At 43.2% G+C, this 23,415-nt stretch overlaps 1 protein-coding gene across 1 annotated transcript; it reads left to right on the forward strand.

Moving 5' to 3' along the window:
• Window positions 1–1,811: 1,811 nt before the first annotated feature.
• neto2b (neuropilin (NRP) and tolloid (TLL)-like 2b) lies at window positions 1,812–23,177 on the forward strand (the record flags this gene model as incomplete). Its single annotated transcript, XM_083654714.1, has 13 exons — window positions 1,812–1,857; window positions 1,972–2,164; window positions 4,342–4,394; window positions 16,187–16,339; window positions 17,055–17,303; window positions 17,586–17,639; window positions 17,754–17,881; window positions 18,748–18,849; window positions 19,060–19,186; window positions 20,346–20,459; window positions 21,680–21,810; window positions 21,917–22,012; window positions 22,725–23,177. 13 exons carry the CDS (start codon window positions 1,812–1,814, stop codon window positions 23,175–23,177), a joined length of 1,899 nt encoding a protein of 632 aa, XP_083510840.1.
• Window positions 23,178–23,415: the final 238 nt, after the last annotated feature.

The following is a 23,415-nucleotide window of genomic DNA, read 5'->3' on the forward strand; positions in this document are numbered from 1 at the left end:
ATGAGATATCATAGTCTATGATCTTAGACAGTTCAATATCTGTCATTAAACTCTTGATGACACCATGATGGAATAAAGGCTTATGGATTAAAATCAGTGAAGGGGTTCACCGACTTAATGTGACACTTCGTTGGTCCTCCAAGGAGGTCAGGGTTACGACAGCCCTCGATTCAGTGTTTTGCTCATGGACACTTCAGCAGGGCGGATGCTTGACAGCAGCACCTATGTAACAGTTTCTCAGGTGAAAAAAATCTCCCGCACCAGCCGAAAGGCATCGTCCTCGTCTGCTGTGTCCGCCGGTGTCTGTGAGTGTCCCTCTGTTTTCTCAGCGTTCACCACGCCGTGATCCTCCTGAGCTGGTCCTGACCTATGACCCTCGCCTTGCTGGAGTGGTGGGCTGCCAGAGTACAGTACCGTCTCCACCTCAGCAACGTCCAAGTCTGATTCTGAAACGTACGTCTTCTCCTGGGCATCAGAGTCCAAGAAGTCCTGTGAGGCTCGCTCTGACTTGCTGGGTTTCTCCTTTTTACTCACAATGGTGTCTGCTGCCTTGTCCTCCACCTGTGCAGAGGAATCAGTCAAATTGAGGACGACACATTCCTGTATGGAAAAAATATTACATCCATTTCAAAATAGGTCAAGAAATAGTCAAATTAATGTTTGCAAATGTAAATGATGAACCAATAAAACTGACCCTCCCCCTCTTGGTTTACACTTAATTCAAGGTCATTTTATGTATTAAAGGAAGATTTCAACAGGCAATGCATCAATTTTAGGAAGCAATATGCTCCCAAAATGCCATTTCATTGTGGCCAAAACATACCGCCCCCTGTTGGTCATTAAGAAGACCTGAACCTCCGCAAGCACCATTGGCGAGTAGGTATGACATAGCTGCCTCTACCAGCTCTTTCTCGTTCATACAGTAGAAGGCAGCTCTGAAAACACATCCGTGGCATGTTGGTTAGTTAAAGGGATATCTTAAAACGATAACTAAATCCATATTATTGCCGCGACTCTGTGTTGGGTTTCTTTAACATGAACTAGGTTACCTCGAAACTCTAGTTCTTTTCCTGCTCTTCAGTGGCGCCTTTCCTTTCGCTTTCTTTTCGTCTTTCGTTGCCATCCAGGACGGCAGCGCCCGATGCCTGTCTGACATTTTGGCTTTATATTCTACTCTTTGGCAGCTTTACGGTTTTGGATATCTGCACCGAAGCTGTGCTACATGATGAACGTATCTCCGATAGCAGCACTGTATGCACTGTAGCCTGCCTACGCTAGTTTGTGTTTTGATGAGATCACGTGACCAGACCCAAACAGCAAAGGAGAGTGTCGTTGGCCAAACCTTTAGCGCCACTCGGTGGACAAAATAGGTTAATGCATTATTGCAACAACTAACAAGAACAGAACAGCCTGCCTGACATAAACTATTACCTTCCAAATGTAATTTATAAATTACAGGTAGTGGTCCAATTGTACGTACTCCTGCATTTACATTGATGAATAATGTATGTACCCCATAGACAGTAATACCCACACGGCCCATTGTGTTACCGGTGTCAGTTGCTAGTCGCAGTCTTGTCCGTTAGGTGGCGGTAGAGCTCTGGATGCCATTTCCTAACTCCTGAGAAATTAACTATAATCAGGCAATATCACAACAATAAAACCTCCATGATCACGATGTACTGTGTATATAGTTTGGAATTAGCTTCAAATACAAACAGAATGATTAAAGGAAATCAAAACAAATGGACTTAGTTGAGTTAGTGCTGTTGGCCCTTTCAGTGTAGCATGTTTGATTGTCTTTTTAGCAGATGGAGTCTGTTCCTGAGCCTAAAACAAGAGAGGAGTTCCTAAAGTGTGAGTGTAATGTGTCACACGCACACGCGCGCACACACACACACACACACACACACACACACACACACCTCAAATTAACTTCAAGCTATTATGGTTTTCTCTCCTCTCCTCCAGTTTCGTGCCATCTAACTCTGGACCCCAACACAGTCAACGAGCACCTGAGCCTGTCTGAGGGAAACAGAGAGGTGACCTGTACGGCCGAGGCGCGACCCTATCCCGATCACCCGGACCGGTTCACAGTCTACCACCAGGTCCTGTGTCAAGAAGCTCTGTCTGGGACCCACTACTGGGAGGTGGAGTGGACGGAGTGGAGTGGAGTGAACTATTGAACAAATAAAATTGAATTGAATTGAATGAATGCATATTGGTTTTCAAAGTCCCTTTATTGAACCATTGCAAGGAGACCTGGAAAAAAGTCAACTAAACATGTGTTTCTCTGATCAGAACAGAAGTTTATAATCAGTTTCTCATCCCCCTCACAGAGCATATACCCCCCACCCCACAACAGCCCATAATATGTGATTGAAGGCCAGCACATTCTCCGTCATCTTGTAAGCATGTTCCACCCTCAGTCGGGCCTTCAGCAGTTCAGAACCTTCCAGAAGAACTTCAACTTTATTATATAGATATACTGTAGATATATATGACTATATGAAAATATGACTCAATATGACTAATGCATATCGGTTAAGAACACTTGTCTCTCATGTTCACACGTATTGCTACTGTGCCTATTACTGAAGTGACTAATTACCGTCCTACTTAGTCAAAGAGCTCATAGGGTTTCAATAAATAGGCTACGTGGTTAAAAATATGTTTGGCTGTAGGAGGCATAATATTCCCATTAAGTGCAACCACAGCATCTCTCTCTCGCGTGCGCACACTCTCGCTCTTCCTCTCTCTTTCTCTGCCTGACCCATCCTCACCCAACCCACGGCACTAACTCACTTCCACCCCCTACAGTACACACACACACACACACACATTGCATTGTAATGTACACAGTTTGTCGTAGACATTTATTCAGGGCTGTAAGCAGCATGCTGCGTGTGAAGTCTGATCATCCAAATTCACCTCTCTTCCCTCTTCTGTTGATTTTGTCACCATTCATTTCTTCCCTGAGGACATTTGATTATTTCTTATTTCTCAATCGGATATTTGAGTTGGTGTCCAGGCCATGAAGCAACATTTCCTTGCAGACAGACCACGGACCCCCATTCAATGCGATTTTGTCCCCGGGTCCCCCATCTGATGAGATTTTAGCTTTTGGGATGACGCTCCCACTCTCCTGGCCCCTGTCTTGGTGTTCGGGTCCTTAGGCTGATTGGGTGCACTTGGGCCCGGTGTTACTTCCTTGAGCTGGGTTGTAACAGATAGAGGGGCAGCCAGCCATACACAAAAGTCCAAGTTAAAATGAACAGAACTCAAGGTGCCTCAGTGAAGGGAGAGAGACATCTACACCGGGCCCAGAGAGAGTGGGAGGGTGGTCACACTTTTAGATGTTTTATTACAGAAAGTGTATGAAACCCATCACGAAAATAGTCATACATTCTGTCATTGTGTTCCATGGTTGGAATTCAAGTGAAAATAAATGATTACCCTTTTTGCCTGGGCCCCCCTCAAAGACCCCTGGGGGTCCCTGGACCCCACTTTGAGAACCAATGGTCTAGACCAGACCTGGGCATTATGCGGTCTGGGGGCCAGAAGCGGCCCTCATAATGGTTCTGCCTGGCCCGGGAAGTCTAAGACAAACCACACCACTTTACTTATGAAGCTTAAAAAAAAAGAAATCAAATTAGATTACCTAAATTGGCTGTCAGGTAATTAGTAATTCTATCGGATTACATTGTTAAAGTAACCCTCCCAACCATGTCTATTAGATCCTAACTGACGCATGTAATAGGAGAATTTTCGGTAACACTTTACTTGGATAGTCCGTCTACAGATAGTCTACAGAGTATTAGTAACGTTTCAACAGCTTATTAGTTGACATTCAACAATTGATCAATTCAACTTCATCTGTAGATGTTTAACAGATGATCTATAGAGTATATATGACAATTCATGAACATAGTCTACAGAGTATTAGTAACATTTCAACAGCGTATTAGTTGACATTCAACAATTCATCAATTCAGCTTCATCTGTAGATGTGTAACAGATGATATATAGAGTATTATGTCACACTTCATAGAGTAGGCTATATGTGACAATTCATGAACATAGTCTACAGAGTAGGCCTATTAGTAACGTTTCAACAGCTTATTAGTTGACAGTCAACAATTCATCAATTCAGCTTCATCTGTAGATGTTTAACAGATGATCTATAGAGTATTTTGTGACACTTCATGAACATAGTCTACAGAGTATTAGTAATGTTTCAACAGCTTATTCATTGAAATTCATCAATTCAGCTTCGTCTGTAGATGTTTAACAGATGATCTATAGAGTATATGTAACAATCCTGTTTCTTCTGTGTTGTAGATTCTTCTCCTCTGGGCATCGCCACCCCTTCCTCACCTGCCTGGACATCTGCTGTCTGTCAGCCCGTCTGACTGCTCGGCCTGGATCACAAACACCGCATGGCTTCCAGCTCCCATCCATCTTATCATTTACATCACCTTGACCACCATCGTTTTGCAAATAAACCTTTTACTCTATATTACTATATTACTCTATAGAGTAATAACAGTCCATGAACATATTCTCAGAATACATTAGTTGAACTTGAATCACTCACTGAACAAACCATGAGTGGAGTACGAGTATTGCCTTGTCCATGTAGTGCATTCATAAACCCGTTGCTCTTACCACAGAATTTCAACTACATCATGTAAACGTTACGTTGACCATCACTTGCATAACCACTAAACATCTGTACATTTTCATTTGGACTATCCAAGTAAAGTGAAAACTAGTTGACAGTCTAGAAATTCACCTACATATATATGGAACTTGATTCTTGCATAACCACTAAACATCTGTACATTTTCATTTTCTGAATTGTCACATATAGCCTACTCTATGAAGTGTGACATAATACTCTATAGATCATCTGTTACACATCTACAGATGAAGCTGAATTGATGAATTGTTGAATGTCAACTAATACGCTGTTGAAATGTTACTAATACTCTGTAGACTATGTTCATGAATTGTCATATATACTCTATAGATCATCTGTTAAACATCTACAGATGAAGTTGATTTGATGAATTGTTGAATGTCAACTAATAAGCTGTTGAAAGGTTACTAATACTCTGTAGACTATCTGTAGACGGACTATCCAAGTAAAGTGTTACCGAATTTTCTCCAACACACTATCTCACTTTCTTCCACGTTGTAAAGCTGCCTTCTCTCAGTCCAGCCTTTTAATTCTTTTTCTAAAGCCCCCCCCCCCCCCCCCCCCCCCCCCCACCAGCGCTTAGGTCTTGATTGCAAAGAGAGGATTTGTATATTTGACTAAATTAAAAAGTGAAGGGGTGAAGTGAAGATCTCAAAGCGTTTTAAAAAGCACGCACAATGGTCATTTCCCTAAAGCTCTCAACGCAGCTGAACTGAACTGGTTGAACTGGTATCAAATGAAAAATTCCTTAAAAGCTCCTTTCAGTTTTGCTCATTGGTGTCTTCAAGTCAAATGATCCACACAGGTTATTATTTACAACTGATGTAAATAATTACAAAAATGTGATAATATGTAGCTATTGTGGGGCAGAAAATAAATTGGTATATTACATTTTATTCTGCTGTAGTAGTAGCCTAAGCACAAATAAGAGGGATTGCCCACCCCAGCTCTTCATTGATAGTAGACCTATAGAGTGCCAAAGTCACACCCTCTTCCACGTTCAGCATACGAACCACGGAATTTCAAAAATAAAACTGATTTAAAAAAAATGTACATTTTTATTTATTTATTTTTGCCCAGAGTGAAATGTTATTCCTGATTCTTATAGCTTAATCGCTTGGTTTGACCAAGTAAAACTTTTTATAAGCATTTTATGAAATGCAGATGGAAAAATGAATGGCGGATGGAATCCTTTGGCAACACCATGCGATAACTCAAACTCCACTAGGTTTCTACTAATGACTAGATACAAAAAATTAACTGGTTTTCAAAACCACCGTGGGTATCTGGTTGGGTTTCTGAGTTATCTTTTTTAAATTATATAAGAATTACACTATGCCCTTCTTATAAAGTATGAACCGATATACTAAAATATTATTTAGAAAATAATTGCTGCAGTTCTTAACATGATGTAATGACATCTAAAGTGGCCTTGGACTCATCCTGCTGCAGATCTGCTGCAACATCCTCAGAGTGGGCCGTTTGCTAAGATTGTGTTTGCTACTGCTGTTTTTCTTGCCTGTGGGATTTATGGGAATGTGTGGGTCTCCTTTATAGACTTCAATTATCATCTTGTTGAGCCCCATTTTTCAAAGGGGCCCACCACCATGGAACATTTGGAGTTGCACCTTCCTCCAGTGTTTAATAGAAGATGTTCTGCAAATTCTTGTTTCACCGTGTTTCATTCTGTAACCTATCCAGACATGCCTATCCAGAAAACCTATCCAGAAAACAATGCCTGGGCAATAGATGACTTGTGGATCAAGACTTTGTAAGCCAGACAGTGTTGTTATGTTCGCCTAATCTCACCCATGCCTTTCCCTCTCAGCCACCTCTTCACATAGATCCCGTGCCACTTGCCAGATCAGATCATTCTTACTCAGAGGGCCCTAATTGGGGAGAACAGACTAATCCGGTAGTTGCTCCACCTCGGCTTAAACCTGCTTTGAGTAAGGGTCATCACCATTGGCCATCTGTCCGAGGAGTGCTCGTCGACCGTGATTGGCCATATGCCACGAGCGAGCAAGCCAGCCCGATTTAGGAAGAGCAGTGAAATTGACTGAAAAGATATTCCACTGGTAATGCAGCAGAGTGCAGAGACACTTTCTCTTGACAGATCCTTCACAGCATCATATTGTGTGTGTGTGTGTGTGTGTGTGTGTGTGTGTGTGTGTGTGTGTGTGTGTGTGTGTGTGTGTGTGTGTGTGTGTGTGTGTGTGAGTGTGTGCGCGTGTGTGCGTGTGTATGTATGTGTGTATAAGTCTACACTTGTATGTTTCATAGGGTATTTTATATTTATTTTGGTGACATCATTGGCGTCCCAGAGATGACTTCACAATCAGACAGTGTGTCCAGTAGGCTACTGGCACATCCTTGGATTGTTAGTTGAGGAAGTTTCAGTTTCAGGTACCGGTCTTTTCTTGGTGTGTACAGCCATGGTTGTTATTGCTGGTTATTTCTGGAACTGGATAGACGGGATATTTATTTAGCTATATGAAAATGTTGCAGTTTATTATTCAAGCAGCAGCACTGTACATCTTGCATGAAGATTTCCATTTAGATTTGAACTACAGATTAGTAGACATCCTATGTAGTAGTTGAGGTTGCTGAACCGACAGGTCGCCACAATCTGCCACCAATGTTTTTCAGTGACTGGGTTTCAATCTTGTGCGGCAAGACCTCTTCATCCTTGGCCTACTTACTTCACATCTTTGGAAATGAAGAAAATGCTTCAGGGATTCAATTTCCCAGATGAGCGACATGACATATCCTGAATAGTTACAAAGCCGATTAACTTCCCTTCGAAACACAAAGCACACAGTTAAGGATGCATTTCAAAATGAGCGGAAGAGACGGGTTAGAGGAAGAAAGATGAGGGATAAGTGGGGAGGTATAGGAGTGTCTCTCCCAAATGTAGCATGTCGCTAACAATTAGCAAGAGAGCGGAATTAAAACCTGAGAATTGTTCGAAAAAAGAGGGGAAAATACTTAATTTTAATTACTCAAAGAAACACACACACACCCATATACACACATACACTATAGTATGGAGGTGGTCAAAGCAAAAGACGGAACCATTAATCTCAAAGCAACCAACCAATGTTTTCCAAATAAGGATTTCACCATGGGTAGATTTTAATAGCTTATAGCTGATTGTTTTTGACATTTGAATGATGAGGTCGTCTTTTCCTATCTCTATGTCTAATCTGTTGTCATAGGGGCTAGAAAGAGATGCGAATGGAACTTTATCGTCAGCTGTCCCGTGCTGCTCTGTCCAGGAAGAGGCTGTTTTTGTTTGCACTCGACACAACTGTCTGCCTTCAAACCTTAGGCTGAACTGAATGTTAAGTATGGCCTATTCCATGTCATGACAGTCAGCATGCTATGATACTGCGCCTGCTCAGGGCATAAAAAATACATAAAAAACGATTAAATTTCATGAAATAGATAAAGACGTCTTTGGGTGTATAATCTTTTTGAAGAACAGCTTTAGGCACTTACAGAAAAAGACCGTAAGCTATATACTGTATTGTAGTTAGGCAGAAGCAGAGGTGTTTCATGTTGCTGCTGCTGACCTGATTATTATGCTAGATAACTGTGTTTGCCTCCTCAGATGATTGCAGGATGTGACGAAGCAGACTGGGCATGGGGGTGACTTCACATCATCTACAGTTGCAACATCAAAGACCCTTGGAGCAAGTAGCAGCAGCAATCAAATATGTCTTGTTTAATTGGGTGTGTGGGGACAAAAAACACATCAAAGTCAATATTCTAAGGGTAAATGACAGCGTAATTGGTCCGCCCAATTAATGGTACTGGACTTCCTCATCAACTGTAATAGGCCAAATCCACATGGATGTTCTGCCAATCACAGCCTCTTGGTGCCATAAGGACTTTTCATTGGAAAAAGTATTCCCTCCCCTCTAAATGTGCCTTATCTGCCATGCTGCTTTATTGCACCATCAAGCACATCAAGCAACAGTGGCACAGATCCAAAGCGAGTCCGGATAGCGTGTGAGTGGATAGCGTGTGAGTGTGCCAGTAATCAACTTGGAGATGGTTGAAGAGCCCTTGAGGTCCCTCAACCTCTGAACCTCGCTGATGTAGGCTAGTTGTTGGACAGCATGTTCAACATGATGAAGGCTGCTGTGTATCTTTACTAAACGTTCTGCTATGTAATAATCCCTATATGACACACCAACACACACGTGTGTGTGTGTGTGTGCACGTGCGCGTACACACACACACACAAACACACACACACACACAGCCACCCACACACGTAGGCAGGGTGCGAAATACCCGGTGGCAATCGGGGGGGCGGGGCCCCCTACCTAGTGCTCTGGGGTCTGCACTACGTTTTGTTGTTCTGATTCAGCTTTTTAGAAGTGAATCCAAAGTTAGCAAGTAATGAGCTTCTCTGCATTCTCTTTGACATATTTAGTCAGCGTTTTTAACCAAGTTGATGTTGAAGCAGGAAAAAAATCCACCGCTTTCATGATGTAGGGGCCTATTTGGGATTTTATAAACTACACAACATTGGGATTGTGGAGAACGCGGGGCCATTGCAACAGCGCCACCCATGGAAGGAGGCCTTAACAGAAACACCTGGGTATTCAATGGTGAGAAAACACCACAACAATGTTTTCAATTTGAATAATGAATAGTAGACATAGTGCCTTTAAAATAAATTTTTACTGACTTGCAGATTGTTCCAGAGACCCCCCAAAATTTTGCTATTGAGCCTTTCAGGGGCTCTCAACTGTCAATCAAGGGGTCTTGGACCCCCTGAGACCCCCTGTATTTCGCACCCTGCATGTAGGTACCCAACCATACCTGCACTTGTGCAGGAAACACTATTATGCAATCATATTCAACAAAGGCAAGGCATCATGAAAGAATGGAGAGATTGAAATAGAAAGAGGTGTTTAGTGTCAGTGCCTCGCTCACTCATAGACTGTGCCAAATTAAAGATGTCAATTTCATCCTTAAACACACGCTAATAAGAGCAATCAGATGCCTGGTTAAGACTCCAATCAAAATGCTAATTACAATCATCTCCCTGCAAATGAACAGTTCAGGTTTCATGATTCTCTTCCCTCTGGTTTTTTGGTTGGACTTTTCTCTCTCATCTCTCGGGCATTGCTTTCTGTTGCTGGTGGTTATGCTTATGCGTGCGTGTGACGCTGCAGTTCTAATTACCTTCACATTTCAGTGGCTCTTAAAGCTCAGCATGAGCCCGCCACAGTTATGCCAGTGTGGATTATAAATGATTATAATATTAATAAAATAATATAAAAAAAAAAGAGGGCTGTTATGCGCTTTTGAGGATTAACTTGTATGGGAGATTTGGGGGATTGGGATTGAGATGATGTTGCTTTTTGTTACCAGCTGTATGTTCCTCTAGGACAGTGGTACGCAGCCTTGCCCTAAGCTTTGCCTTTCCTCCCCTTTAATTATTTATTTATTTATTTATTTATTTATTTATTTATTTATTTATTTATTTATTTATTTATTTATTTATTTATTTATTTATTTATTTATTTATTTATTTATTTATTTATTTATTTATTCAAGTAGGACTTAGAAGAGACACAGCTATCCATAAAGGAGCCGCATGTGGCTCTAGAGCCTCGGGTTGAGTATCACTGCTAGTACCAGCCCATACTACGCATCCTCTATCACTAAAACACTGCAGAATACAATAGAATCAAATAAAGATGGGCACTATGGTTCAAATGCACACATGCAAATTTGTAATGTTTCTCAAAATAACAAATACTCACATTTTATTTACTTTTCAAAGAAACATCATTTTGCTACTTTTATTTTTGCTCAGCAGAGAGACACAGTGTTTTATTGGCTGGTTTTCTACCAGCATGCTCATACTATTACACTATGTTGGCAAAGAATGTTTGCTTCCTAAACAGCTTCAGCTGCAATTCTCAACAAAACAGCAAACATTCAATCCCCCCCCCCCCCCCCCCCCCCCCCCACTTTCATTCATTAAAGATTCAATTCAGCAAAACAATTTGCTTTGGAACATTGGATTCTTATCAGTATTTTCTTTCATCAGCTTGTTGAATATTTCTTATTGAGACAGCTCAGATTTTGAGTGTGCGCACACACACACACACACACACACACACACACACACACACACACACACACATCCATACATACACCACACCAACATTGAGAATGGATTCTACAGCATATTTTATTCAACATAGTGGCTTAATACATAAAGTGCATAGTGGAAGTTGATGTAGGAACTTCAAGGACACCTCAATAGTACAAACGTGTCCCTGCATCTCTCTGATTCAAAGTAAGGGAAAAGCACACTTTCCCCATTGGCTCAGTTACCATCCCACAAAGCCTCCCTCCAACAGCAGCAGCAGCAGCACAGGTAGACCGTTCATCTTTGATCCCTGCCTCTGGGAACAGAAAACTGCTTCCTAGTCCCTCATGATTGTCTCAGGCAAGAGTCCTGTAGGGTTTCCATGGCAACAGATTTGGAGGATGGTACCTTTGATGCGCAGTAAACAAAGGTGTGTGATGGTCTGTCACCTTCTTATGGTGACTGAGTGAGAGAGTGAGAGAGACACAGAGAGAGAGACAGTGAGAGACAGTGAGAGAGAGAAATTACAGTGAGTGTAGCCAACACGATCGATCATTAAAGTTGCGTCATCATGTTTAAACCAACATTATTCCCTTATGATTGAGTAAAGTAAAAATGTAATCTCAGAGAGACGTATGAATCATTGAGTTATTTACTGGAGGACTGCTGATACAGGGCCTTGTCAGAATAAGGTGTGCTGTAGGCCTATCTAAAGAAAAGATATGAGTGACTGGTCATCAACAACCTTCTATGAATACCAGCTGTTACTGTACACACGTGAGCAGATGCCAGGAGTGTGTGTGTGTGTGTGTGTGTGTGTGTGTGTGTGTGTGTGTGTGTGTGTGTGTGTGTGTGTGTGTGTGTGTGTGTGTGTGTGTGTGTGTGTGTGTGTGTGTCTGTGTGTGTCTGTGTGTGTGTATTAATCCCCGGGTTGTTACTGCAAAAAGAGAAATTGGTCTCTAGAGACTGTGAAGACTCGGCCCCTGGACTTGGTGAAGTGTGTGAGTATAGCTGCATGCTTTAGGCTACTGGATGTTTGTCAATGTTGTTGGCTACTAACTCCTCCTGTGTCTGAGTTATTTTGTGTAGTTTGTTTTGCCGTTTTTCTGATCTGTTCTGGCTGTGAATAAGAAGACAAAAAGGAGATGAGGAACTAAGAACAAGAACACTGGGAAAAACAACAAAAATAGGCGCTGGATTGTGTTTTTCCTAGTGTGTTACATTATGAGAGGGACTTAGTCTCACTTCATCCAACAGTGTGTGTAGCTCCCAACTGAGTGGATGCAATTTACACTATACAATATATAAAGCAAAGGGCCCACTCAAGAGCTCCTGCTGGGTCTCCATCACCAGCACAGGGCTAGCCCCTGCTTAGCTTCTGAAACAAGCCAGCCATGTTATTATGCTTGGGTGCGGGCTAGAGTGTGTGTGTGTGTGTGTGTGTGTGTGTGTGTGTGTGTGTGTGTGTGTGTGTGTGTGTGTGTGTGTGTGTGTGTGTGTGTGTGTGTGTGTGTGTGTGTGTGTGTGTGTGTGTCCGTTCATGCGAGAGTGTGGGACGGGGATGGTGGAGAGGGAGGGGGGGTATATCATTTACACCCTGGCATCTGTCAAAGAGAGAATATCTTTGGCTGCCAGGAGCCTCCTTGCATCTTCCATCAAAAGCAAAGACACTGATTTAGAGTGATTACAATCAGCTGAAGAGGCACAGAAAGTGCCAGTGGACGTGCTGACGGGCTCTGCTGTTAAAGGGATACTTCACTGAAAAACAACACTGATTTATTTTTGCCCTTGATCTCACATAGGCTATCTGAAAACTGTAAACTGTTGAGCAGACATTCATTTAGTTTGACTCGTTTGACCATTTTTGTGCAATCATGTGCAAAATAAATTGGTGAAGTGTCCCTTTAAAAGGGAAGGGAACACATCAAAGGGAAATAATCTCTATCCCACCATCCATCTCTCTGCTTCTATTTTCATCTATTTCCCCCACAAGCTCCAGCTCCAGCAGCAGCAGCAGCAGCAGCAGCAGCAGCAGCAGCAGCAGCAGCAGCAGCAGCAGCAGCAGCAGCAGCAGCAGCTATTTCTAGGTGAAACGTCTGGCCTGGTGGAGAAATGAGAGAAGACAACAGGGGAGGTAGCTGCTCCCACAGACATGAACACTCAGCGGATTTGTATCTACTGATTTATGCCCAATGCGCTTGGCACAGGTGGCGTGTGTTTGTGTGCCTGTGTGTGTGTGTAGGTGTTGTGTGTGTGTGTGTGTGTGTGTGTGTGTGTGTGTGTGTGTGTGTGTGTGTGTGTGTGTGTGTGTGTGTGTGTGTGTGTGTGTGTGTGTGTGTGTATAGGTGTGTGTTTGTGTTGGGTTTACACACAAAAAGCAGTCGCCCTACATCCAATTAAAATTTGTATATTCAACAGTAGTGTCTGACGGAAGATTATCCACCCCCACCCACCCCAACACACACACACACACACACACACACACACACACACACACACACACACACACACACACACACACACACACACACACACACACACACACACACACACACACACACACACACACACACACGAGTGCGCATGCGCGAACCGCTATTCCCCTTCTCGCGCCATCTGAGCCCAATCTTTAAACCCGGAGCAGCCGCAGACAGACACAGACAGACAGACAGACAGACAGACAGACAGACAGACAGACAGACAGACAGACAGACAGACAGAAAGGAAAAGCAGTCCTTACACTGGAGTAGAGTGTGAGTTCATCTGACAATTGTCAGATTGTCAACTCTCTCTCTCTCTCTCTCTCTCTCTCTCTCTCTCTCTCTCTCTCTCTCTCTCTCTCTCTCTCTCTCTCTCTCTCTCATTTTTACATCAAGCCAGCAAGCGGAGAGGATGCATGTGGGTAAGTCTGACCCTCCATATTACCATGATTAGTGGGTGTTTTATCAAATCAATTCGGATATGCTGCTGAGAGAGAGAGAGAGAGAGAGAGAGAGAGAGAGAGAGAGAGAGAGAGAGAGAGAGAGCTGCTGCTAGATTTGCTGCTGTTGACATTTGTTTACTCCACACACTATATAAATTGCGTGGTGTAGCCTTTAGCCTAGCTGCATGTTGACCGATGGGCATATTTTGATCTTCCGTGCGTGACCCTACATGCTGAGAGAGAGAGAGAGAGAGAGAGCGAGAGAGAGAGAGAGAGAGAGAGAGAGAGAGAGAGAGAGAGTGTGTGTGTGTGTTTGTGTGTGTGTGTGTGTGTGTGTGTGTGTGTGTGTGTGTGTGTGTGTGTGTGTGTGTGTGTGTGTGTGTGTGTGTGTGTGTGTGTGCGTGTGTGTGTGTGCGCACACGCTTTGTTTTGAGATGAGATGTATGTTGCCTTGTTGCATTTTATGGTGCTGAAGTGACAGCTCCCTCCCTCCCCCCCCACCCTCTCCCTCCCTCTCTCTCTCTCTCTCTCTCTCTCGCTCTCTCTCTCTGCCCTTTTGGCATCCAAGTAGCCAGGCTACAAAGCACCAACACAACATAAAAGATGACCATTTGACAGGAAATCCCTTTCCTGGCATCAGTCAGGCACCACCCACTGAATATCACTGGACTCTGTGGAAGTGATTGGTGTAATTAGAATGCATCTAAAGCATGCCCATTAGATTGACTGATACACTGTAGGTTTACATCTCAGTTTCCACTCCTCGCCTTCATGTCTTACAACTAACAGGCTTGCTGCAGTAGGCTACTTTTACATTAGCTTGATAATAGGGAAGTTTCTGAATGTCTGGTTTCAGAGTCATTAGATCTTGTTTACGCTTGGAATAACATCTCTCTCTCTCTCTCTCTCTCTCTCTCTCTCTCTCTCTCTCTCTTAGGACAGGAGGTCTCTCTCTCAATCCCTCTTCTCTCACCACTCTCCCTGAGCAGCATAAATATGCCGCTTTGGTGGAAACTCAAAACAAAGTTTAGTGGACTAGAGCCTTTAGTCTATGAGCTAAATATAGAGTCTAGACTCTAGACTCTATATTTAGCTCATTTTTTATGTAGGCTAATAAGCAGCAAGCAAACAGGCACAAGATATGAGTTCATGGCACTGAGACTGCAGACAGCAGACACGCCTCACTATGACAGTCTGCTATGAGTTCATCAATATGACAGTCTGCTATGAGTTCACCAATATGACAGTCTGCTATGAGTTCACCAATATGACAGTCTGCTATGAGTTCACCAATATGACAGTCTGCTATGAGTTCACCAATATGACAGTCTGCTATGAGTTCATCAATATGACAGTCTGCTATGAGTTCATCAATATGACAGTCTGCTATGAGTTCATCAATATGACAGTCTGCTATGAGTTCACCAATATGACAGTCTGCTATGAGTTCATCAATATGACAGTCTGCTGAGTTCATCAATATGACAGTCTGCTATGAGTTCATCAATATGACAGTCTGCTATGAGTTCACCAATATGACAGTCTGCTATGAGTTCACCAATATGACAGTCTGCTATGAGTTCATCAATATGACAGTCTGCTATGAGTTCATCAATATGACAGTCTGCTATGAGTTCATCAATATGACAGTCTGCTATGAGTTCACCAATATGACAGTCTGCTATGAGTTCATCAATATGACAGTCTGCTATGAGTTCATCAATATGACAGTCTGCTATGCGTGGGAGTCAACTCTTGTCCGCTCTGCTGCTTATAAGCATAAAAATGCATGCAAAAATAGGAATGGACTCAGCTAGCAGATGATGGAAGCAACATGAAGCTTTTGAACGCTCTCCTGCTCTACATTCAGTGTGGAGGAATAAACTAATCCTTCTTTCATCACTTTCTCCTCTCACACACTTTTGCTATCATTGTCTTTGTCCTGACTATGTTCCCTCCTTGTCTTTGTTTTTTGTTGTAGTCTGGATATTTTTCATATTCATCGAGGAGGGATTTGCTTTGGCACAAAATGCTAAAGGTAGGTTCCTCACTGCGGTATTTTAATAAATAATCAAAACGCATACATTGATTAGAGATTAAATGGCATTATTAGATGTACAATTATATTGGTGTCTCAGATGTGGATGGTCTTCATGTTCATATGGAAAACTCCTGATTGCCTCCCCAAATACAGTATGTCATGTAAAAAGCTACAGTAGGTCATGGGCTCTAGTGCTGGAACATGCCGAATGTACAAAATAAATAAATAAATCTCTGATTCTTATTCTTTTACATGTTAGATACAATTCAACCATCTAACTCTGATTGTTTCCAAGACACCCACAGTGTTATTCTTGAAGGACAGTGTGGGACTTTCTGTATCTTCTCTTCTGTAGCATGTCAAGTCAAGTCATTTTTGGATTGTCATTTTTGCACGCAGATGCAGGACCCAAAGGTGTTAAGGCTACTCCGCGGCCCCGGCATCCTCGTCACTGTGGCAACTGGGTGCGAAACACAGACGGAGGAATCTTCAGCTCCCCAAATTACCCCAACGTGTACCCTCCCAACAAGGACTGCCTGTACATATTGGAAGGTAACCAACACACACGCACACACGCACGCACGCACACACACACACACACACACACACACACACACACACACACACACACACACACACACACACACACACACACACACACACACACACACACACATTTGAGCCTGCAATTGTCAGCAAAAGTGGCTCCTGCGCCAGTGGCTCCTGCATTACATTACTGGCTTTCATGGGGAAGCTAAGCAGGTGTGGCCTAGGACACTCCTTGTATGGGAAGTGGTGTTGGAGGACCAGTAGGAGGTGCTCTTCCCCTCTGGTTTCATGAATAATCTCCCCAATGCCCCAGGGCAGAGCCAGGGACTCTGTCCTGTGAGTGAGCACCGTCCTTCGGATGAGACGTTAAACCAAGGTCCTGACTCTGGTGTGGTCAGATCTCATCGGCACTCTTCACAAGTGCAGGGTTGTAACCCCGGTGCCCTGGCTAAATTCCCACACAGGCCTTCCTTCAATCTTGGACTTCTAATCATCCTTCGATACTGAATTGACACATTCACTCTCAACTCTCCACCTTAATAACTGATGTGTGAGGAGCATTTTGGCACAAACTTTCTGCCGTGCTACGCATAGGTGGTTGATCGTCGATGAGATGAGTCCCCCGCCAACCCCCCCCCCCCCCCATCCCTTACAATGAATAGATTCTCTATATATCTTTGTGTCTGTCCAGCCCACTCACAACCCCTTCTCCCCTCAGCGCTCCCCCGTCAAAGGATAGAGCTGCTGTTTGATGAGACGTTCTACATCGAGGCGTCATTCCAGTGTCGTTTCGACCACATCGAGGTGCGGGACGGCCCGTTCAGCTTCTCGCCGCTCATCGACCGCTTCTGCGGCTCGGCCCGCCCGGGCCTCGTGCTCTCCAGCGGACGCTTCGTGTGGGTTCGCTTCTTCAGTGACGAGGAGCTGGAGGGGAGTGGCTTCCAGGTCCAGTACAGCTTTACTGCAGGTAAGCATCATAAGAAGGTGGTGCTTTATTGGTCTCTCTTCACTCCCCCCCACCCCCCCCCCCCTCCTTCACACAGAAATCACTTCTGCAGTGTTTTTCTCAGGTGTTTTCAGCAGGATAGGCGCTTGACTGCAGGTCCTCTGGTTGAAGTGTTGTCTCCTTTCTCACTGCATCTCCATCACTGAATGAGCACGTCCACTCAAATCTACCTTCATTCAAAAGGCTGTCGCTGCTGAAATTTCCGATTGTTTGATGCCAATCTCGGTCTCATTTCCTCCAAAGACCCTGAATTTCATCTGCACGTGGGAGGACCTCCTATCCTAAATCCTATCCCAGGTATTGCAACCACATCACTCAGCCCACTAATGTCTGAACTACACTTTTAGATGTATTCAAGGTGATGTAACATCACTTGCTTCTCATGCTGCCTCTTTGTCTCCTGTGTGTCAGAGTGTCAGTTTGAGCTGACTGGGGCTGATGGGGTGATCCATTCCAATCAAGTGGAGGAGGAGTACCAGGTGAGACCGGACCAGGCGGTGGACTGCATCTGGACGATACGCGCCCCAACAGACCAGAGGGTGTGCCGTTACCTTTTACATTTTGACATTTTAGCCGCTTACCTGATGCTCCTTGCAGTGAGCACGACAGTATAAAAAGATCACCCAAAATTGCAAGCAGCAAATGGTGAAGTGTGCTTGGGTCAAAGCAATTACAGAACGACGATCATATGAGAGAGAAGTGCTAAGAAAAATAAATACAATACAAGAGTTAAGGAGAGAGATAGAAAACACATGAGATATAATAGATGTTGTTATAGTAGTAGAGGAGAGGGGACATGATTCAAAGCGAACAGGATGACACAAGGTATTTGAAAAGATGAGTTTTCAGCCTGTGGCACATTTTGCATTCCTGTTTCTGTATTCCTTATCCCCTTCAGATCTGTTTGTGCCATAGTTGTGAAGATGTGGATTTTAAATGCATATCACACACAAAAATACATACATTTCAAAGATTCAATGGGAATACATCCATAGCATCTATAGTCCAACAATCTACATATTAGGCTACACATAATGCTGGCTTGAAATTATTTGTATGTGATCTCTTTATGCAATGATCCCTTCTATCTTCTCATAGTAAAACAAAATTCAATATCCTGTGTAGGTACAGGATCTACTTGGCTTACAGATTTGGCTTGCCCTACCGGAAGTGCTTGGCTCGGGGTCCACAACGTGGGTCTAACCCTGCCTGATTCATATTTTTAATGTCTATCATGTCTGATAACATCAGTACCTTGTTAGCTAATCTAAATCTGTCGGCCATTTTGCCCACGTTAATCCCACCACGTGCCCGACGTACAGCCAATCAAATGCCTGCCTGAGCCGACACCTGCACTGCATAAAAAGTAAACAAAATCTCTATCCCTCCTTTTTAATGATTCCAGATCTACCTGCGATTCTTGGAATACCAGATGGAAAACTCAAATGAATGTAAGAAGAACTTTGTGGCGGTGTATGATGGCAGTAATGCCATTGAGGACCTAAAGGTACGAGTTATACCCGGCTGGATTGCCAGGATTGTCAGCTACTTGTTCAGATAATGTTGTAAATGATAATACGTTTCTGCATCCTCTAACTTTCTTTCCTTAGCATGCATCTATTTAATATGTAAATATAGCAACTGGACTACAGCACATGGCCCCCAAGAGAGAGCACACCAATTAGTGTAACGGAAAAGGGTGTGTGGTCTCTTGCAGGCTAAGTTCTGTAGCACAGTTGCTAATGACATCATGCTGGACACTGGTGTGGGAGTGGTGAGGATGTGGGCTGACGAGACGAGCCGCCTCAGCCGCTTCCAGATGCTGTTCACCACTTTTGAAGACCGTGAGTTTGTCTTCCAGACTCTTCCTCTTTACCTCTGTCATCTTACAGACTGTTCCTCTTTACCTCTGTCATCTTACAGACTGTTCCTCTTTACCTCTGCCATTTTACAGACTGTTCCTCTTTACCTCTGTCATTTTACAGACTCTTCCTCTTTACCTCTGTCATTTTACAGACTCTTCCTCTTTACCTCTGTCATTTTACAGACTCTTCCTCTTTACCTCTGTCATTTTACAGACTCTTCCTCTTTACCTCTGTCATTATATAGACTCTTCCTCTTTACCTCTGTCATTTTACAGACTGTTCCTCTTTACCTCTGTCATTTTACAGAATGTTCCTCTTTACCTCTGTCATTTTACAGACTGTTCCTCTTTACCTCTGTCATTTTACAGACTGTTCCTCTTTACCTCTGTCATTTTACAGACTCTTCCTCTTTACCTCTGTCATTTTACAGACTCTTCCTCTTTACCTCTGTCATTTTACAGACTGATGTTCTTTACCTCCGTCATTTTACAGTGGCAGCAATCTCTACTTGGTTCTCCCAGCACAAACTTTATCACACCATAATTGCTTTAGATAAACTAATGATATCCATACTGTTTATTAAGAGGTTGCATTGGTTTAAGATATGTTATGTTAAGTTCAGAGTTAAGTTAATTTTAAGTATATTAAGTTAAGTTTCTGTTTTCCGATCCCCCCTCCGCTCCTGCAAGGTCCCTGTTGGGTCGCTGCAGGGACCTTGCAGGGACCCTGCATCTGTACCTTTCCTCAATGTTATTATTCATTGTCTCAGCTGTGACAGAGCAACCATTTCACTTAAATATACTATGATGGCAAACAGATTTGTAATAGCACCCTCCTGTGGTTGTCATTAAACATGACACTTTTCCATGTGAGTGAATCTAACTTGGTCGTTAGAAGTTACTCCTGCACCTTCCCACTTTTAAATCTGCAGGGGGACATCTGGGTAGTGTAGAGGTGAAAGTACTCGCTTACCACCACGGAGACCCGGGTGAAAGTCAGGTGAAAAGAAGCAGCTGCCAACTGCACATGTATCGGAGGAAGCGTATGTGCTACTAGTCTGCGGATCTCCCAAGAATGACAGAGGGGGTGGAGCTGGTAATGACTTTGGTTGAATTGTGAGGCTGTGTGTGTTTTTCAGCTCCCTGTGTGGGCAGTGCGTTCTTCTGCCACAGTAACATGTGCATCAACACATCTCTGGTGTGCAACGGCATACAGAACTGTGTCTTTCCCTGGGATGAAAGCAACTGTAAAGGTAACCGTACTGTGGCAATCTGTCAATGTCACATCACCTCACTCTCCACCCTTTTTGTCAAACATCCTAGCATGCCCTCTATGTATATCTATATATATATATATATATTTGCCCTCTTATAGTACAAAGAACAGTTAAATCAAATATTGAACACTGGACAATTAGACTATACCGAACATCTGTGGTTCCTCTTGGCTGGAACATCAGAGATTCGAGTTCTCAGTCATGATGATGACTGATCATGATGATCAGTCATGATCGCATCGTCTTTGAGGCCGTCGGGGCATTTAGGCTATTAAGTAGCTGTTGAGGACATCTTCAATTGATTAAGATGGCTGTAAATCAATTCTTTGGCTTTTTAGTGAAGCAGGATCTGAAGTGTTCCTGGCTTCTAAATTCCGTTGTACAACTGTTCAATGACGGGATAAAGGAATTCTTCTTCTTCTTCTTCTTCTTCTTCTTCTTCTTCTTCTTCTTGAAAGACAGGGTTGGCTAATCTGTCATGAAAGGGATGGCAAGGGGCGTTGGGTTTCCATCCAAATGTATCGTACATTTTAACAGGATTTTCAGAAAATCGGCCAAAGAAAATGCTAATATTTTACAGTTTATGGAGTTGATACATGCCGTTGTCTCCCGGCAGCAACCGAGCTCTATGAAAAACATCTATTCATTTAAAGTTTCTCGATTATCCACAAACCTAGTCCATAAAATGGATTACCAGGTGCCACTCTTCAATTTGGCAATAATACAATGAGAAGTTATTGTAAGTGAATAAAATGTCAATTCTAGAACAGTCGCTTGTTAATACCGCAGTCTTCTTCCGTTAAGATCTATGGTTAAAACACACCGCGGCAGCTGGTCTAAACCTTAAAATTGTGCCAAACTATGTGCTGCTTATTTACCTTACAAGTATATTTAGTATGCCAACATGTGCCCACAATCCTACTGTTTTGTAACAAGCTTTCGCAATGGACTGGAGTTTGGTTGAACGAGGGTTTGGCTAGGGTTTAGAAGATTCACTTAATCTATTTCCACTACACTTAGTCGCATTTACTTTTTATCGATACACCAACTTTTCCACCTCCCCCAAGCATAAAAACGTTTTTAATGCGCAAATTCAAAATGCGCCTAAAATCAGGTGGATGGAAACCCCCTATACTCTCAGTATCACTCTCTCTTTCTCTCTCTCTTTCTTTCTCTCTCTTGTTTCCTCCATCCAGAAAAGAAGAGCAAAGGTGTTTTCCACCAGATCTCAAAGACTCATGGGACAATAATCGGTGTGTCTACAGGAGTGGTGCTGCTGCTCCTCATCATCTCCATCTTCGTGCAGCTCAAGCAGCCGCGCAAAAAGGTCATTCAGACAAATCACATTCGGTTCTTTGGTATCGTGCCACAAAAACCCCGGCTTCAAAAAGAATGGCCCATTTCATCAAGTGTACTTCAATCCTATTTCCAAGGTCTTGATACGCAAGAATAACCTGTTCCTCCGGGCTGATGACTTCCAGGAGGTGTTTGACCCTCCTCACTATGAACTCTTTACTCTCAGAGACAAGGTTTGTTTCCTGTTTCCTCATGTCTATTTATGGGTTGTAGTCACAGAATGCTTTTGTTTTGCGGCTGCGCCATTTTGAAGACCAATTTGATGCCCTCTATTTGTTGCACAATTGGAAATAGAGTGGTGCACTAGTGTCAAACAAGCCTTAATATCTCAAAAACTAGACATTGCATTGCTTATGACATTGTGAGTGAGAGCAGATTAGCTGAAGGCTTTGATAACATATTATCTAGTGTTAAAGTTGTGTGAACTCTCAGTTTTAAAATCTGTGAATTTAGTGAAAAGTGCAGCCTGTAAAGTCATCACGCACTCAAGGTTGGCTCCATAAGCTAAAGGTTGAAAAAAAGTATAAAACTTACACTGTGATTTCTCAGAAAGTACAAAAGACATAGAAAAAACTTAATTAAATAGATAAAGTACTAAAAGTGGTGACCGGTTTAAAGCTATAATGGAGTTTGTAGTACAAAGTATGAAAGAGTAGTTTGAGTTCAAAGAGGGCATGGTTTGAACAGTCCTCCCATAGAGTTATTAAACAGGTAGCCTACTAAACATTTGTGTGCTGCGTTTGGTCCTCAAGATGGCCGCCACAACAAAAACATTCCGTGACTGCAACCCATGAATACATTATTATTTATACGTGGCGGTTTTCTTTTGAAAATGATTCTATGCCATGCAGAAATGATACAGCATGTAATCTGTATCTTCTTTAGGATATGACCGGGGACCTGGGAGAGTTGTCGGAGGAGCTGCAGTCTCTGCAGGCACTCAGGCGCTCCTCAACATCCTCACGGTGCATCCATGAACACCACTGCGGCTCTCAGGCCTCTCTCAACTCCATCAAGCCCAGTCGAGGTGTAGCTGCCATGGGCATGGGATCCATGGAGCTTCCCCCGTTCAGAGGGGACTTTCAGAGCGCCTTACCCTCCTTCCGGTGCTTGAACAGCAGTCTGCGGAAGAAGAGCTGGCCTAGTATGAAGCCAGGCCGAATGGAGGGGCATCATCTGATGGGGGATAGGGCAGTAGGGCAGCAGGATAGAGTGATGGAAGAGGAAGAAGATGAGGAGGAAGAGGATGGAAGATATGATGTGTATGTACGCAGAGCAGGGAGTAGAAGAGGGAACTGTGAAATGGCCCAACAGAGATCCTTGTCCATGGACTTCTGAAAAGAAACGTTGCAAGAAGGACAAGGACAATGCAGTAAATACTGAAGCAACAACAGAAAGCGTTTTTTAGTGAAACAAACTTTGCAGAGACTATCCCCAAATGTATTGGCAGAACGATGCACATTTACAGGAACGAGAAAGAAGAGAGGAGATTCCTTATCCACTACATTGACTCTCATCTAACATCTTAGAGAGGATCTGTGTCCCCACGGGGAGACTTCTCTCTTTAGCTCCAGAG

The sequence above is a fragment of the Poromitra crassiceps genome (assembly GCF_964638095.1).
Source record: "Poromitra crassiceps genome assembly, chromosome: 18".
NCBI lineage: Eukaryota > Metazoa > Chordata > Actinopteri > Beryciformes > Melamphaidae > Poromitra > Poromitra crassiceps.